Raw genomic sequence first — 19288 nt, 5'->3', positions numbered from 1 at the left:
ATTAGGCAGAGAAAAATAAGTTGTGAATCTTTTGTAGTGTTGCTATAGCTGTATCTTACCTTTCTAGTGATTGTTCTCTGGATCTGCCACCTGTTCATAGCAGGGGCTTTCTCTTCACTACCACAACATCATTTTAATTCAAATGGAGTATGAAATCATCTTCAAAAAACCATTGAAAGCTATTAAACTACATGAATTAAGTCAGGTATTATACTTCTCTTGGGTATTAAAATCAACCAAGACCCATATACATTGAAGACAGGTCCCTATACTTTCATACACAGGGCCAGATTTTGAGCTGGGTCAATTGGTATAGTTCCATTGGATCATTGGCTCAAACATGACAAAACTTTTCTTTTTACTCTTACAAGTTCTACAATGTAAAATTATATGATTTCCTGGATGCTAGTACACAAATAAAGTGATAATGATGTGAAGGGTAAAAAATGTACTTTTGAGATAAGCAGTATTTTTGTTAGGCAAATTAGAGAAACGCATTTGAATTTATTCTTACTTCCCACAAACGATACCATTGAGCCAAATAGACTGAAAATGCCAGTTATTTCTAACCTTCTTGGGCAGCTGCAACATTTTGCTAGTTTAATTTCTTGGCTCTACCAAAGTTATTTTTTTTGCCACTCTTCCCTGCAACTAAAAAAGGTAACACCTTCCTGGCTCCCCTTCCTATGCATCTGCAGCCTCCTCATCTAAGATTGGTTGGGGATTAGAGTGTGTAGTGCTGAAAGGTGAGGTTCAGCACAGAAGCTGCACTGCGGGTTCAGTGCTAAGCATATGGTATGGGGCACTTTGAGATTTTGGCTGATACATTGCACGTACCAATGGCTGGGAAGCCTGATGAAGAGGATGCAATTGAAATTCAGCTCAATACAGAATGTATACAATAGCCAGAATTTGCTTTGAAATCACAAGGCACTATATTTTTAAATAACTGTAGTTAAGACAGGCGACAGTAAAAAAGCCCTTCAAATACGCTTATTTTATTCTGTTTTTCTGTTTCCCTTTGGTGCATATAGATTCTTAGCTACTCAAATGACAAGGCACAGGAAACTTATTAGAAGTACATTTTTATTTAAAATAAAAATTAATTATGGTGCCTTTTTATATAGGGTACTGCACAATCTGTATACGCAACGCAGTTTTTGGTACAGAACATACTTATTGAGCAATATCCTTAAATTCTAAATATACATTAATGGCTTGTTTGAGAAACATGACAACATTAATTTTCATTTTTTCTCTTTAGTCATTTACCACTGATACAGATTTCCCATAAACAATATTTGTTTTCATCTGTACATGTGGTGCACAGTCAAGAAGGCAGATCTCAGAATATTTACATTCATGCATTAATTTTAACACATTATCTTTGCAATATAAAATCATATTTTTGTTTGTACAGATGCAGGGAGTATTGTAAATATATATCTTTATATGAGGCCTGATTTTCCATTGTTACACTATTTATAGTCCTTTGTACCTCTGCAAATTGAGTGTAAATTGCTACACAGTCAGAGCAATACATTTCTACCCACATTGCTTAGTGTAAATGACAACATAAAGTGCAAGATTGTGGAGAATCTGGTCTGTACGTGTGTAGTCTACACTTTAACACTAATACAGCTGTCTGTCCATTATAGTCTGTTTTTGCAGTTTCCAAGCAAGGTCACGTGCGCATTGTATCCTAATTGGCAAGGGTCTAAGCACTGTAAACTCTTTTGATGCCAATATGGGTTGGGTGCTCAGCATTTTGCAGAATCAGAACCTTAAGCATTGGCCTCAGCTATAAGCCTTCTAGTTGCAAGTATTTATTTAAAAGTAGATCCATTATCTCAGACATAAACAGGCCCCCGGGAGGGCAGGGCACTTGCCCCAGGGCCCGGTGTATCAAAGGGGCCCAGAGTTCCAGCCACTGCTGCTATTTTGGCAGCAAGAGCCAGCGCTCTGGGCCCCTTTCAAGTACCACAGCAGCACGGTTCTGCATGTTTCGGGTGGGGGGGGGCAGTGGCACAGTCCAGGTGGCATTGAAGCTGACTTCCCTAGGCTGTGCCCCTTCTGTCCTGGCCCCACCCCTTCCAGGGGGATGGTGCCAGGCCCCTTCCCACCTGGCCCTGGGGCCCTTGGTGGGTGTTGGCTGTGCGGGACATAAAATATTCAGGAAGTTTATGTTCAAGTCTGACCATGATTAGGTGTTAAGGCCGTAGTCACTAAGTAAATCTTACCATGGTAACAGAGGACCGCAAATCTAGAAACTCATAACTTTGAGCCAGATTGTCAACTAGTGCAAATCACTTGACTTCACATCATGCACAGATCCTCATCTGGGGGTGTGTAGGGACTTGCAACATTTTATCATCTTCGAGGCTAAAATTACACTTTACATTGTTAGTCTCTGAGGTGCAACTGAACTCCTTGTTTTGCCTAAAACAGACTAACCTGGCTACTTCTGAAACTTTAAATCCTGTAAATGCCTATTTTGAATTGCCAATTCCTACTCTACCGGGTCACTCTTACAGTGCGTCTCTTACCTGCTCCTTTTCTATTTAATTAAATGTGTAGTAATGGAGCACACAAACCCTGTACACTTTGCAGTCTTAAAGAAAACCCTGAATTCATCAGAAAGCTGCACAAATGGTCCCGCAAGGCATCCCCTCACTGGCTTCTCTTTTCGGAAAATTGAAATCTGCCTCCAGTGTATTGCTCCCAGTGCCCATCTTAAAGTGCCCTTTGGTTTTGCTGCAGTATATCTGAGGGCATGTGGCAAGGTTAGGATTCTAAAAGCAAAGTGATCCCTGCAGAGTTTTCAACCTGTTCTGAAAGCATGATCCATGACTGTTCAGAATAACGTCTCTATGATAAAGCGGAGGTGAAACTGCTAATTTTAACTGGATCTGCTCTAATGTGGCCAGCAAACAATGAAATAATTTGAGATTTGTTTGCTTTTTAAATGCATTGAACTGCACATTCAGAAATGATGGATCAATATTATGATGGCCGACAATTTACAATTAATGTGCCTTACTATGCTTAGTGAAACTGTCCACACATCTGGCTACTACTTAGGTCCTACTTGGTGTTTGCCATCATATATCTCTACTCACCCTTGTAAGTACCAGTATAAACTGAGGCACATAAAGGCAAAGTGACTTGCCAAAAATCATACTCTAGGTCCATGGCAGAACTGAGAATAAAACCCAGGATTCTAGAGTTCCTGTCCAGAGCAATTTCCTTTGAAACATGCTACCAACCCATTTTGTGTTTACTGTTTACTCACACACTGCACTGTAGATAGTTTAGAGAGCATGGGTTACATTTTGATCATATTTTATCTCACGGTCAGATTCTTGTTCCAGTGAAATCAATGAGATTAGGATTTGACCTTGATGGCCTGTGCTTAGATTTTTTTGCAAAAACATACATTTTAATAGACACAATTGCAAATTCCTTTGTAATCATGGCCTTACAGAGCATGCCTTTAAAGCTTTACTAGGAAATAAAGAAAATCAGTGAGCATTAAAGTGCTAATCTGGAATCTGGATTATGTTCACACTGCATGCTCAAACTATGGCAAAGTTTTGTGAAAGAAAATAAAAAAAAAATTAAAAAGAGAAAACATAAGTAACTAGACCAAACTAATCTTATGGAGTAAGAAACCCTGGAAAGATATTAAAATGTTGCTATTATAGTATTTAGGGGACAATTGCCTTAGGCAATGAATATCTGAAAGAGTTGATTCAAATTGTAAATTATGTTACTATTAATTTCACCTAAAATCATATCAATGTATTTTGTGCAAGAATACATATAAATACAGCAGAGAAATACATCATCATGATTTTGGGGTGAAGGGTTCCTTGTTTCTTTTCACATTTGCATTCACTCCACGTCAAGAAAGATTTTGACATTTAAAAATAATATTTATATATTTAAATTGCTACATAGGGATGACAGACTAAAAAGCTAATCAAATAACTCCATAGATTCCTCAACAACAGTATATAGCAGCATTTTGTTTGGTCAGTGAAAGGATATGTATATTTACATAAACTCTACCCATTCATTAAGAATAAAAGAGTAGAGATGGCCCTGAACCAAAACTGTTTATATGAGTATCCTGGAAATCTAATGGAGGAAAGGCTTCAAAATTCAAATTTCACAGCTTCCCTGTATCTAGTGGCCGAACACTGAACGCCAGACATGGAAAAGCCTCGAACTCCGGGGTGCAGGAAATCAAGGTTCAAGTTTTGCTGCTCAGGGCCATCCTTATATAAAACTGAAACATATTACAGTACAGACATACTTTAATGCCAAGCTGCAGATACTTTATGCAATGAGACTGCAATGGCTTGTTTGAGTTTTTTCAAACAGTGATGATTATTGAAGCTTGACAGCAAGATGAGAAGCTGCTGCATTGCTACTTTTGACACAGTGATAAATGAAAACATACACATTGAATGACAAAAATAAAAATTTCAAATATCCTGCATCAGAAGGTTGGGGTGGGGAATATTGTGGACGAAACACTGGCCTTTACCCTAGGGGATTACTGATTAAGTCTAACCTGAGATCCTAAGTGAAATGTCTGGTGGATTCAGCTTCACTTTTAATAATCTGCAATCCATGTCACGAAAAGATACAACACAAAGCTATCACATAGAATTTGGCACAATTGGCAGTCTCTGCTCAGGAAACGCAGAGAACTGAGCTAACACGGGCACATCGATTTACTAGTCACTAGTAAATAGTCCTCTAAGTCAGGCCTACAAAGTCCTTGGAGGGCCAGCTCAGGAAATGAAAAACCTTCAGCATCTGACACTTGTTTCCTGCCCCAGCAGTTGATCAGTGGATAAGGAGGACTTCAGTTTCCTGTGCGGCTTGTCCTTTCAACACAGCCAAGCCCAAGTACTCATTCCAAAATCTTTTCTAGAGGGATACTCTGAGGGATCTGGTGGTGCAAATACAGAAAATGTGCAGAACTTCATAGAGGAATCTAGAACTCATTTAAAGCTAGGCAACAAAGGATATGCTGGGGGAAAATAGAGGCTGATTATGAAGTAACAGTGTTCAAAGCACCTTTTAATATTAAAGTATCTTTATAAGCTATGCTAATTACCAGTGCTCATTCTTTGACTTCTTTTGTTTGAAAAGTCTTCAGCCATGGGAATTGCATAGTCACCTGACTGCAGTTGTATTTCCTGGGTTAACTCACAAGTTCATGCAGTTTTCGGTTGCTTGTTGGATTAATGGAAACCCTTTTCCTTGAAATAACAAAGTAATAATTAATGGAGATTACAAAGCTTCTAGCTTATAAAAGAAACTCTGCACAAGCTGGAGAGAAGCATGCAGGTGACGACTTTCACCCTCTGAATCTCAGACCCATTCACAATGAATTGCTGCCACTAAGGCGTATCATCGTCACATCAAAGGACCATATTTAAGCAGCTCTTTGTGGAGCATTAAAAATAAAGGGGGGAAGGGGTGGGGAAAGAAGAAGAAGCTGGAGGCATCATGATGTTGCTTTCAACAGATGTGGCATGCAGTGATTATGTCTTTGTGAGGTCTTTTTTCGGGGTAGCCCTGATTGGCAAGTTCCTCTTCCCTTTGACAATCAGCAAGGCTGAAGATCAGTCTGCTTTTCTTCTCTGAATAACTGATGCGTGCACTATTCCTGAAATTAAGTCCATGGCCACAGAGCTCCTTTCATTTCCTTATTTCACCCACCTTGCATACTTGGTGTATGTGCTTTTAAAGTTTAACACCTCCCATATCTTGTGGGGTTCCCGGGGATTATACAACTGCATTGTTATCAACTGTTTTGTTGTTTTGGGAGGACGTCATTGCATATTCAGCTCGACTTGTTCCATTCTCTTCTTTTCTCAGTGGTTTCCTTGGGTGATTACACAGGTTCAAGGACAAATGGGGAAGTGGAGAAGAAAGGACAGAAAAATATCTTCATTATCAAAATAGACTGAAAACAATTCAGCAATGTCCTAGACAAACAAATAGAATTTTTCTATACAATGTTTCATTTTACCTCTTTCTGCATGTAAGTCAAATCAGAAATTGTTTTCCTCTAACCTTCTGCTCTCTCTGAACATGTTGATTCAGTTGCTTATGTCAGTAACAGGCTCTTTGGCTTTTCAGTCCCAGTCAATATTTATTTTATCAGTATTATTTAAACAGTATATATGTAGTTGAATTTGCATGCTGGAATGACAGGCCTTGGGAAAAGAATTCCTGATTTAGCTAGCAAGCAGGTACATTCTGAATATGGGCATTGTGAGTTTTCTGACATTGCCCGTCAATGTATTGCTTACGATTTGTCCTGGAGAGAAAGTAGCTCTGGCTCCATGCTTGTTCAAGCCTTCTTTGGCTTTTCTCTTAAAAGGACCAACTAATGCAAACTGTGATGATGGGAAAACAGAACCACAAGGAACTGAATTTCCACTTATTTTACATAGCTCACTGAACAATTATAACATGTCAGTTTTCAGTTGGTAACAAAATGGGTTCCATTGAACCAGTGATTGGAAGGTGAAAAGCTGTGTGTAAAGTTGACCCCATTACCACTATCATCAGTTGGTAACAGCCTGCAACCTTCAGCTCTGGTAATGGTGTAGCCTGGCAGAAATCTCTACCAGTAACTGAAACCATCACTGAGCAAATGCACTAATGCTCTCTATTTCAAAGGGCAGTTGAAGAGAGAGAACAGAGCATAAATTTCACAGAGGAAAATTTTCCATAATATAGGATAACTATCTGTCAGGCATTCTCATCCCTCATTAATCTTCTCCAAAGTGGCCATACCCTTCATGTAAGCATGCATGTTAAAGGTACATCATACAGCAAGTGCAAAAGCAAAGTAGTTTTCATAAAAATGTTGGCATTTAATTTAAGGCACTTCTTCTTGTTTTGTAGAGCCAAAAGGAGCAGAGGAGCACACATAAAATTTCTGTATTGTTTTGAGTAGGTTTTGCAAGGTAAAGCACCAGAAATAAACTGTTAATACCAAGACAACTCAATACAGTACAGTTTCAGCAAGAGAAAAAAAGTTAGATGATGAGTTTATAATGGCTGAGTACAAAACACCAGATTTGTTCCAGTCACAATGTACACCACCCCATTCTGCATTTCCTATCTTGAGTTAAGACTTATTATTATTAATTGTGGTTCCAGCAGTTAGAGAGTCAGTATATTAAATAGCACCCAACCCAGTTCCCATCTTTCTGAGAAAAGTAATGAAGAACCTAATGAAGCCAGACATTTTCTCTCTTCCTCTCTCTTTCCTATAAGAAACAGGGGTACAATTTTGTGAATTTTTAAAAAATCTCAATTTCTTCAAAATTCAATTTTTAAAACATTTCAAAATCTGAAATTTAGTTCTCGAGTTGTTGAAAAATGGGGGAATTTTTATCATGTTTACTTTCTACCGTATGCATTCCCCATCTTTTTATATTCAACACTTTTATTCTTTTCTCTGATTGCATTCTCTGTCTTTTTCTGCCTTCCCCATCTTTCTTCACTTGTCTCTGGGTCTTTTTTCTTCCAGTTTTCTCTATATTGTTGCTTTTTCTCTGTATCATTTCCTTTTGGGGAACTTGCTGGCTATGTCTAGAAAGCAGGGTTTTGTTGACAGAACAGCCATTTGTTGACAAAACCCACAGAACATCCGGATTGCGAAGCGTGTTCTGTTGACAGTAAGTCCGCAGAACAGAATGTTTTTGTGGACAGCCGTAACCCACTCGCCACAAGGAGGAACACCTCTGTTGAGAGAGATCTGGCCACCAAACATGGGTCTGGATGTTCCAGGGGCCTCCAGTCAACAGAAAAGGTCTCTGGGATGCCACATAGCTGCCCCAGTGGAGACCCCATCCACAGCAATCAGCGTTCTTTGGCTCTTGCCTCTGGCCCTTCTTAAAGCCACAGGGAGCTCAGGGAACCTGGTGGCAGGGAACTGAGAGTGTGGGAGCAGCAGATCTACCTGCAGCTGTATCAAAGGTTCTCACAGACACCCCTTCTCTCTGAGCAGTGATGTCAGAGGCCCCCTGGAATTCCCCTGGGAGTTTGAGAGAGTAGCCCCAGGGTCCCAAGACACTCCCCAGGGTTGGAAGAGGCAGGCCACTTGCGGGTCTGGCCCAGAAATACAGGACCCCCATGCCAGATGCCACAAATCAATCAGCTAAGAGGAATAAGGGGATTTCAAAATGTGCAGGGTCCTTTTGAAAAGGACCCCCGTGTAGCTGCACCAAGCCACGCGCATTCGAAAACAGCGCTCTTGGAGTGCTGCAGCCAGAAGCGTGCAAATGCTAATGATGCACTGAATATTCAATTCAACGCCTTGCTAGTACTCTTCGATTTGGCCATTAGCATGGCCATTTTGAAGTTTTGGCCAAGTGTGGCCACAGCCTTGGTTTCTGGATGTGCTCTGTTGACAGAAGTTTTGTCACAAGATGTCTTCTGACACCAAGTTCTGCCAACAAAACCCTGCAGTCTAGACATAGCCCCTGTTTCAGACCCTTGCCTCTCCTTTCTCTTCCCTCTTTTTCATCCCCATCTCCCTATTTCTTTTCCTCTCCCTTTTTGCGTTCAATTCTCCTTCACTACCCTCTCGTGCACTATACTTGTTCTTCCCTCTTTTTTCAAGTGTGAAGTCTACATAGAGCTGGCCTATTCATCTTAAAACTTGCATTGGAAAACTGAGAAAGACCTACCTTCCAATGAGTGAGATCTCTTCAATGTCAGTTGAACAGAGAGGTCTATGAAGAAACTCTGACTGTCCCTAATGTATCTTTAAACATTGTGTTTCTAAGAGCTTGAAAATAACGGAATGGGAAAATATCAAATTTACAATGGCTTTCACTAGTCAGAGTATCACATTTTGCCCTCACTGCTTTAGACTTAACATCAGTAAAGCAAAACAGCTATATTATTGAATATCCGTAATATAGCAAATTGAGATTTATATATTTCAAAATCACATTTTTGTTCAGGTTATGGTTCATAAATTCAGGAAATTTATTTTCAAATGTACTGCAGGTACATGAATTTCAGGGGTCGAACTCTCCTCTTAGTTACACCAGTGTAACTCCACCGACCTAATGGAGTTACACCGCCATATCAGACTGCTGAATTTCACTCTGTTTGTGTTAAATGTTATCATCCTTTCCCTACAATACTTAACTTGCCATTATATATTAGGCCAAAGATCATGGGCTCTTGTTTTTCTAGACATTATTAACTTCAATAAGATTCATGTGTTCAATGAGAAGCCATTTTTAATATCACATTACTGGGGAGATACTTTTATCCCATTTAGTGTCTGTTAAGATTGTCTGTCCCTTTACTTCACTCCTTATCAAACTCTTTGAATCACCTTCAAGATGGTGTGCTAGATCAGTGATACTCAGACTGATGGTGGTGAGCTCTTCCATGCATCTCCTGCGACACTTTGTAGCGCATGATATTAAAACTCTGGTTAACAATTGAAGGACACCATCTAAGTTATTAGCCCATTGGAATGCTTCTTCCTATGTCATTAACCAATTGCAGTTGATAAAATAATACCTGCTTCCTCTTTTCATTGTGAGAATAATATATAAAAATGGTAATGGAAGCAATGAATTCACACTACTCTGACTCTTTTGGAAAATTCTTATTGCTAATTTAGCTTCTGAACGCCTGAGGTCTGAGTATCATCCTGCTCTAGCATTGTTAGTTGTACGCTGCTGCCTCTGTACTACTTTTCACGGCAAAGTGGGTGTGCCAAGATTAGTGATAGTGTAAATGGGGAACTTGTCACATACATAATACTCACTCAGTGGTAGGAGAAACAGGCAGGTTCTTTAACAAGTGGGTTGCATCTCTTTAAAGCACAATTTACTACACACAGGAAGGCAATGTGTAGCAAATGGATTTGTGTGCTCTTCATATAGAACAATTTCAAATGGAATGTACATGCAGCTCTGCCTAGCTTAAAGCAGGTGACTATGGCTCCCAGTACATGCATGCAATGGTGCTTCAAAGTCAGAATCCATAATAACCTCTCCACCAAGTCTGCTTTAATGTGCACATATCCTAAAATCAAGACAGCATCAGAACAGCCATTTAATGAATACCCTTTACATGTTTATAGAATGTACTGCTCAATACAAGTCTAACATTCACTAGTAAATCAAGTTTGTTAGAACAACAGACATCTTCTGTGCTACATGTCTGTAACACTGAAATGGAACCACAACAAGGCAAGACATTTGTATGCTTTCTTCAGCAAATTTCTTAAAGGAAAAGCTTTTTGGGCACTTGATCTTAGCTAAGTGGTGGAAACAGTTTGCCTGGTTTACAAAATCCTTCACTCTAGATCCTGAGACGGTATGCATTTGGCATAGCTCCACTCACTGTTGTCAGTGGATCTATTTTGATTTCATACAATGGAGAGGCTGGCCCTTTTATCTCACTGGCACTTGATTTTGCCAGGATGTGGAAGACCTGCTGGACAAAAAGAATAAGAGCTCATTGGATTGTTAATTTAAACAAGATATTATCATGCCTTGCAATATTTGCCACAAGTGGGTTTACTAACCCTTTGGGAGGATGAGACCACCTAGAAATGGGGATAAAAGCTTAGTTCAGAATGGCAATGTTTAATTAATTTTGAAATGTAGGGGCCAAACTTGTGAGATACTTAGTTACTTGAATAGGAGTTGGATTCTTTCTGTAGACTGAAGAACCTTCAGGCCCACCGCTGAAGAGGCTCCATACCTGGGATTCACAGCGGCTAAAAGAATCAGGCTCTAAAATTCAATATTCCCCTAACATTGAAATAGCTATTTTTTTTAACTACAGAAACTCAAAAATGGAGCTTTCAGTGCCTCTGTGAAGTGAAGTGAAAGCAGGTTTTATTTCTATTGTGCTCAGCATACAGGAGCAAAAAAATGCAGTAGTATTATTTTAATGTGTCACAATCCCAAAATATGGTTGCTTAAAAATATTTAATAAGAATAGAAACATTCTCTCTTTTTATTTGTACAGGTGTGTGGATAAAAATAGAGGCAGCATAAGTGGCTTCATGTTACCTTTTGTCTACCCTTCCCCTCAATCCTGCAGTCCACTGAAGGTCATTCAGGCATAGTCACAAATTGAAGCAACCTTCATAATGACCCATGAAGGGCTGTTCTGTTGGCCCAGGATTGCTCGAGAAAAACAAACTCCATCTTTGAACCTCCAGGTGGGGTTTGAGCCAGGAATTGGTGGAATAAACCAGTAAACTGGGGGAACCCTTTCAGTGGAATGCCAAGCTGTTAGCTCCTGCCACTGGAGCGGTACAAAGGAGGCAGAGCAGAGCTCTGAAATGAAAACTACTGTCATAAGGCGAGTCAGCCAAGGGATTGAACATTGCTCTGCAGTGTTACAAAACCAAGCACAGATAAGCACTGTGCTAGCACACAACAATTAAACAATGAAGCCTATAGACCCCCAAACCAGTCCGCTGTCAAAGGCCAAAGTGAGTGGAATGGAAAAGTAAACAAACATCCCCAATAGTGAAAAGTACTTGAGAGTTCCTTTTCTTTCAGTATCAACAACAAAGGTGTTCTTAGTAACACAGCGATGTGCACACATCTTAATTCTCGTCATAACAGTTTTACACGGGTGCAGTTTGTTAACTTCAATGAAGTTACTAGATTGGTATAAAGGAAAGAATCACATCTATAATTTGTCATTTTTGCCATAACCTCTTTTAGTAAAGTTATATGCCACAGGAGGAAGAAAGTGGAGTTGATAAATACAAGAATGAAGAGAATGGTACTACAGGTAGTCCATATGAACAACAATTGACAATAGTAATTCTGGGTTGTCTGTTTCTCCTGTGTTCTCAGTTATATGCTTGTTTCTTTCTTTTAAAATGTGTTTCCACCTTCCCATCAGAATGTGTGTCATCTGTCATGCATCAAATGGCAAAGTAAGTAAAGAGAGAGTATCAGGAGCTAAAATAATATTGACATACTTCAAAGCAGTGCTTTTTTCATTACAAAAAAAATGGGGAGCTGGTACTCAGCTGGCTCCCAGCCCCTCCCCACCAGCCAATCCCTCAGCTGGGGCTGCCAAGGTGCCAGGAGTAAGTACCAGCAAGTACTGGCGCAAAAAAAGCACTGCTTCTAAGAATTAAAACTTCCAGCTTGGATTCAGAGAGAGAGAAAAAATGAGGTTCATTTGGATTATACAAAATAACCACTTATTTCTTTGATTGCTGTGTTGCAAGTCTAGGGCTACGTCTACACGTGCACGCGACATCGAAATAGTCTATTTTGATGAATAACGTCTACACGTCCTCCAGGGCTGGCAACGTCGACGTTCAACTTCGACGTTGGGCAGCACCACATCGAAATAGGCGCTGCGAGGGAACGTCTACACGCCAAAGTAGCACACATCGAAATAAGGGTGCCAGGAACAGCTGCAGACAGGGTCACAGGGCGGACTCAACAGCAAGCCGCTCCCTTAAAGGGCCCCTCCCAGACACAGTTGCACTAAACAACACAAGATCCACAGAGCCGACAACTGGTTGCAGACCCTGTGCATGCAGCATGGATCCCCAGCTGCAGCAGCAGCAGCCAGAAGCCCTGGGCTAAGGGCTGCTGCACACGGTGACCATAGAGCCCCGCAGGGGCTGGAGAGAGAGCGTCTCTCAACCCCTCAGCTGATGGCTGCCATGGCGGACCCCGCTATTTCGATGTTGCGGGATGCGGATCATCTACCAGTGCCCTACTTCGAAGTAGGGCGCTATTCCCATCCCCTCATGGGGTTAGCGACTTTGACGTCTTACCGCCTAACGTCAATTTCAACTTCAAAATAGCGCCCAACACGTGTAGCCGTGACGGGCGCTATTTCGAAGTTGGCGCCGCTACTTCCAAGTAGCGTGCACATGTAGACGCGGCCTAGATAAGCTGACAAATTTGTTATGGGCCTGCTTTAAAACATCCTGATTTAGAAAAAGCAGGAATGAAAGAATAAGTATTATACCATTATTTAATTATGCCACTTTTATCAGACAATCTCTCTCATTACATATCTGGCTAAGTCTACAGGGTGAGAGCTATTTTCTCTACTTTAAAAAAAAAATGCTGTCCCAATATTTATCATTGGACATATTAGCTGTGTCTACACATGCACGCTACTTCGAAGTAGCGGCACTAACTTCGAAATAGCGCCCGTCACGGCTACACGCATCGGGCGCTATTTCGAAGTTAACCGACGTTAGGCGGCGAGACGTCGAAGTCGCTAACCTCATGAGGGGATCGGAATAGCGCCCTACTTCGATGTTCAACGTCGAAGTAGGGACCGTGTAGACGATCTGCGTCCCGCAACGTTGAAATTGCTGGGTCCTCCATGGCGGCCATCAGCTGGGGGGTTGAGAGACGCTCTCTCTCCAGCCCCTGCGGGGCTCTATGGTCACCGTGGGCAGCAGCCCTTAGCCCAGGGCTTCTGGCTGCTTCTGCGGCAGCTGGGGATCCATGCTGCAGGCACAGGGTCTGCAACCAGTTGTCAGCTCTGTGTATCTTGTGTTGTTTAGTGCAACTGTGTCTGGGAGGGGCCCTTTAAGGGAGCGGCTTGCTGTTGAGTCCGCCCTGTGACCCTGTCTGCAGCTGTGCCTGGCACCCTTATTTCGATGTGTGCTACTTTGGCGTGTAGACGTTCCCTCGCAGCGCCTATTTCGATGTGGTGCCGCACAACGTCGAAGTTGAACATCGACGTTGCCAGCCCTGGAGGACGTGTAGACGTTATTCATCGAAATAGCCTATTTCGATGTTGCTACATCGAAATAAGCTATTTCGATGTTGGCTTCACGTGTAGACGTAGCCATTGTGCCCTATTAGTTTACTTCCAAATTAGAACGCAAACAAAAAAAATTGGATGAGCTATGAGAAAAGATGGAAAAAATGGGTTTGTTTAGTCTGGAGAAGAGAAAATTGTGTTTGTATGTGTGGTGGGTGGGGGGAACATAACAACAGTTTTCAAGTACATAAAAGGCTATTACAAGGAGGAGAGAGAAAAGTTGCTCTAGTTAACCTCAGATGATAGGACAGGTTCAATGAGCTTAAATTTCAGCTAGGGAGGTTTAGGATGGACATTAAGAAAAACTTCCTAGCTCTCTGGGTAGCTAAGCACTGGAATTATTGGAAGTTGTGGACTCCTTACCCCTGGAAGTTTAAACGAGCAAGTTAGACAAGGGTTCTGCAACCTGCAGCTCCAGAGCCGAATGCGGTTCTTTAAGGACTTCTTTGTGGCTCCCAATGCTATAATTACACAGTCAAAAAAACCAACCCTCCTGATTATTTTCAATAAATGGTGAATGTCTAAAAACCCTAAAATGAACAGCTCATATCTAAATAGCAAATAACATGTGATCTTGAAACACTGTCTAACTCCCCCTACCATCCTCCAGATAGAAGGTTTGGGAGTGAAAGTCAGGAAGACAGCGGTACAAACACACGTGTAAAGTGTGAGGAAATAGAATGTGCAAAAAGTTTGTGAATGTCCTGCAGTGAACATGTATCACGTTATAAATCATTGTGCGTGCGTTGTTCTTAAAATAGGAGTTACAAAAAGCATGTATTGACATTATTATTAAGGACCATCTCATATTCATGTGCATTGTGGCTCTTGAATTATTGAGATTTTTACCAAAATGGAAAAAAAATGGCTCTTCATGCTGTTTTGATTATCCACCCATGGGTTAGACACACATCAGCCAGAAATGGTCTAATTATTACATCGTTCTACCATGAGTGCAGGACCCTAGACTAGATCTGATCTACTGAGATCCTTTCCAGGTCTCCAATTTCTATGATGTTATAACATCACCTGTACAAGTTCAATGACTGCATGTCTCAACTACATTCTGTTTTGGACCACATGGCTTGAGGTCTGAGTTACAGTACAAGCTTTATTATCCAGTATCCCTGGGGAACAGAAACTGCTGGATAATAAAATGTGCCAGTTATTCAGGTTGGGGCTGCTGGCCCCATTCTGCCAGTCTGGCTGGGCAGCTGGTCCCACAGCAGTCAGTTGCATAGCAGCCAGTCCCGACCAGGAAGCTGGACTCTTGGCCACTAGCCCTGGCTGAGCAGCAGTCTCCCCTGTTGCTGGCCCCGGCTGGGCAGCTAGCCATTTGGCAGTCGGCCCTGGCCAGGCATGCCGGTTAACTGAGTATACTGGTTATCTGAGTGCTGGATAACACGGATTTTACTGTAGTTATAGTAAGGCCCTATTATACCCTCTGGCAGGGTAAAAGGGACTTTAACATAAAATATACACCCACTTTAAAGGCCCTTTACCTTGTATGAAAACATAGTGTAAACAGGTCTTTGTGTAGAACTGAGTTTGTCTATAATGTTATAAAATTTATCTTGTTTCACTCTAATTCCAGAACTCTTAAGAGACATTAAGTCTGATTCTCTTCTGCCATATCTTGAGTGACTTTTTAGTAAAGTCAGTAGAGTCACCTTGGTGTAAATAAAAGGAGGATCTTAAGAAAGATGGCCACATTCTCACCCTACCTAGTAAAGACCTATTACCAAATTTGGCATGCATTGTACATTGCAACATGGAGGTTGTACATAATATTTAAACTGATTCTGATCTCAATGTTGTAGTGTACAGTAAAACTCTTATTTATAGATTAATGGAGAAGTTGATACATTTGAACATATCATAAAGAGGATAGGTTGGGCTTGTAAGTATACTGTGCTGCATCACTTTCTTCTTGGTCAAACCATTTGCAAAACAATGTTTCATGCACCAAAGACATCAGAATGAGAGAAAAGATGTTGACTTGTTCTTCACCACCACTTTTCCCGTGTGACATTTTGTTCCCCTCAAAATGGTTCATGTAAGTGATTGTGTGACTGGTGATTGTAAAACTGAGGTTCTGCTGTAATTTTATTATTTTATAACCTCATTCCTAATTTAGTGTGACACAACAGAACAGACCAGGCTTTCTGGAAGACAATATTCTATATTCAATAGTCTATTCAGGCTTCATTTATTCAGGCAACAGGAAATTTATTTGTAATGTGGGAAAAATCTACAATACAGTTAGATAGCATCTTCCTTATTTAGGCCTATGTCTCATATTAGATTGTGCTTGAGCTACAGTTTAATTTCTGCTTGGCCCCAAGCCCAGGTCAGGTGTGTCTGGTAGGTAACACATATTCTTGGCTGACTCTTCCAAACTGTTCAAGAGATATTTCACTTCAGCTGGCTGTTCTCTTCCATGGCCTCAGCCAAACCTTTGTGTGACAGATCGAATTTACAGAGGAAAGGTGGCCCACGTCTTACATGTCCACATCTTTTCTACTTTTCACAGAGGGGAGAAAATAGGACTTTCACAATTGCAACCCTCAATTCTACTAGGAAAATTAAAGAAGGCAGGGAGGAAACACATTTTCCTACCATTGCAGCAAATCACATTGGCATCAATGGGGTTTGGATTAGACACCAACTGCCTTTTTTCATAGGTTAGGCTCCCACCCTGTCTGAACGCTAGAGCTTTGTTCACACATTTTCAAATTACCAGGACTTCACAGTGACTGCTCTCCAGCACCTGTTCCAAGCTAACGATTGCTAGGGTCAATTTTAGCAGGCCCTGAAGGCTTGTGGGTTATTTCCACTTTTGGATGCATCAGGCTTTTCAAGAGAGGCCAAATTTCCCCTTCCTGTGCAAAAGACTAAATATGCTGCTTTCACTCAGGGGCTCTCCCTGGGAACAAAATGCTCTGAAGCTGAGCTGCACATCAGCTGTTCACTAGAATTTACAAGTTCACTGACCTTGTGTTCAAAGGCGTCAGAGAGTATAAAATGTGATTGTCTAAGCTCTTCCTTCATAGATCTGCCTAGTGCAGTCCACTGAAATCAATGGGAGTGCCTGAAGGGAAGATCTGGCCTATTTAGATTACAAATAACATTTCTGAGATGTAAAAGAAATTAAAGGGGTGGGGAGCTTATTCTGACACCTCTGCAAAACCGGAATAACTCCAGAGATTTCAACTGAGTTGATCAGAAATTAGTGCGATGTGACAGTAAAATCTGGACCAGACAACCATAGATAATACAATCTTATTTCCTATTACCACTAAATATTCTCTCTTTAAAAGCAGTGATTTAACTTTTGTTCCTTGCTTATTGTCCACAGGATACCTGCATTTAGAAAGACAGGATGCATTACGATAGCACTAGCCTCATTAATAAAGGTAATTTTATTAAAATAAATTTACCTAGCAACACAACCTAATCCCACTCCATCCCTTCAGTTCCTATTAAAAAAACCCAAAAACCAAAAAACAAAAAAAACCGACAGAAAACTCAGAAAGGAATTTCTTACTAGAGAGATTTGATAGACAGCATTATACTTCAGTTGTTTCCAATGTAGAATATATCTCTGTCAGATTTTTATGATAGTAGAAAATAACTCAATGGGCCTAAGGTAAAAAGTGAACTCAGTTTGTTGACCATTTTGCACAGTAAAAATCTGCTCAAAAGTGAATTATGCTCTATTATGTGCCTAACGAAGGGCACCCTCTTTGGAACAGAAATGAAAAATAAGCCTCACAAACACATTAGTGAAATCTAAAGGGATCTCACATTGCAGTTTTATTGCTAGAATCATAGAACACTAGAACTGGGAGGGACCTCAAGTGGTCATCAAATCCATTCCCCTGCCCTCACAGCAGGACCAAGCACCATCTATATCATCCTTGTTAGATACTTATCCAAACTGTTCTTAAATATCTCCAATGATGGAGATTCTACAGCCAACCTCAGCAATTTATTCCAGTACATAACCACCCTGACAGGAAATATTTCCTAATTCCAATTTAACTCTCCCTTGCTGCAATTTAAGCCCATTGCTCTTGTCCTATGTTCACTTTCCCTCCTCATTGTATCACCCTTTTAGGTACTTGACAGCTGCTATCATGTCCCCTCTGAATCTTCTCTTTTCCAAACAAAACAAAAATCCAATTCTTTTACTCTTATCTCAGGAGTCATATTTTCTAGACTGTTGATCATTTTAGTTGCTCTTCGCTGGACCCTCTCCAATTTCTCTGCCTGTTTTCTAAAATGTGGTGCTTAGAACTGGACACAGTACTCAAACTGAGGCCTAATCAGCAGAGTAGAGTGGAATTATGTCTCCTGTCTTGCTCACAACACTCCCGTTAATGCAACCCAGAATGAGGTTTGCTTTTTTTTTTTTTTAAGCAACAATGTCACCCTTGAATTCTGACCCTAACCTCCAAAACACTTGCAGCCTCTCCCAGCTTAGTCTCATCTGCAAACTTGATAAGGGTACTCTCCATGCCATTATCTAATTCATTAACAAAATATTGAACAGAACTGGCCCCAAAACTGACCTCATACAGAACCCCACTTGTTATTCCCTTCCAGCATGACTATGAACCCTTAGTAACTACTCTCTCTGAATGGTTATCCAACCAGCTATTAGCCCACCTGATAGCAGCCCCATCTAGGTTGCATTTCCCTAGTTTATTGATAAGAAGAACATGAGATACTGTATCAAATGCTTTATTAAAGTCTTGGTATACCATGCCCACTGCTTCCCTTTTATCCACAAGTCTTGTTATCCTCTCAAAGAAAGCTATCAAGTTGGTTTGTTACAAATTTGTTCTTGACAAATTCATGATGTTTAGTACCTATCACTGTATTAGCAACCTCTCCTTAATGGATTCCTTAATTATTTCCTCCATCACATTTCCTGGCACAGAAGTTAAGCTGACTGGTCCATAATGTCCTGAGTTGTCCTTACTTCCCTATTTATAGATGGACACCATATCTGCCCTTTTCCACTCTTCTGCAATCTCTCCTGACCTCCATGACTTTTCAGAGATGACAGCTAGTGGCTTGGATACCTCCTCTATCAGCTCCTTGAGTATTGTAGGATGCAATTCGTCAGGCCATTGTGACTTGAAGATCTCTAACTTTTCTAAGTAATTTTTAACTTTTTCTTTCCCAATTTTATCTTCTTGACCTCCATCATTTTCACTAGCATCCATCTGTTTGGAAAAGGCTGGGCAAAACAATCTCCTATCACTGGGAAGAAAGATGGTCTTCTAAGTAGGGCTCTGGATACCTGGTTTCTATTGCCAGCTCTTTTAGTTTTCTAAACCTAAATCTGGGCAAATCATTATGATCACTGTAAGGTAGCACCTGGATAACCAAATTTTTGAGAAGAAGGGGCCTGCAGAAGGAGGACTTCATTCTG

The 19288-nt window shown here is 40.8% G+C and overlaps 1 protein-coding gene across 5 annotated transcripts in view; it reads right to left on the bottom strand.

Annotated features, from left to right (window-relative positions):
• Positions 1–1078: 1078 nt before the first annotated feature.
• Positions 1079–19288, bottom strand: part of PRIMA1 (proline rich membrane anchor 1) — an 85817-nt gene continuing 67607 nt past the window's right edge. For 3 of the 5 annotated variants that reach the window (XM_074998748.1, XM_074998746.1, XM_074998747.1), the window contains exon 5: positions 1079–5905. In XM_074998748.1, the coding sequence (XP_074854849.1) occupies positions 5806–5905 (100 nt within the window). In that variant the 3' untranslated portion in view covers positions 1079–5805. The remainder of the gene's footprint in view (positions 5906–19288) is intronic. The other 2 variants (XR_012646118.1, XR_012646119.1) reach the window with 2 other exon arrangements.

This window comes from Carettochelys insculpta, chromosome 6 (genome assembly GCF_033958435.1).
Source record: "Carettochelys insculpta isolate YL-2023 chromosome 6, ASM3395843v1, whole genome shotgun sequence".
Taxonomy (NCBI): Eukaryota; Metazoa; Chordata; order Testudines; family Carettochelyidae; genus Carettochelys; species Carettochelys insculpta.
This window is presented reverse-complemented; position numbering and strand designations above follow the sequence as displayed.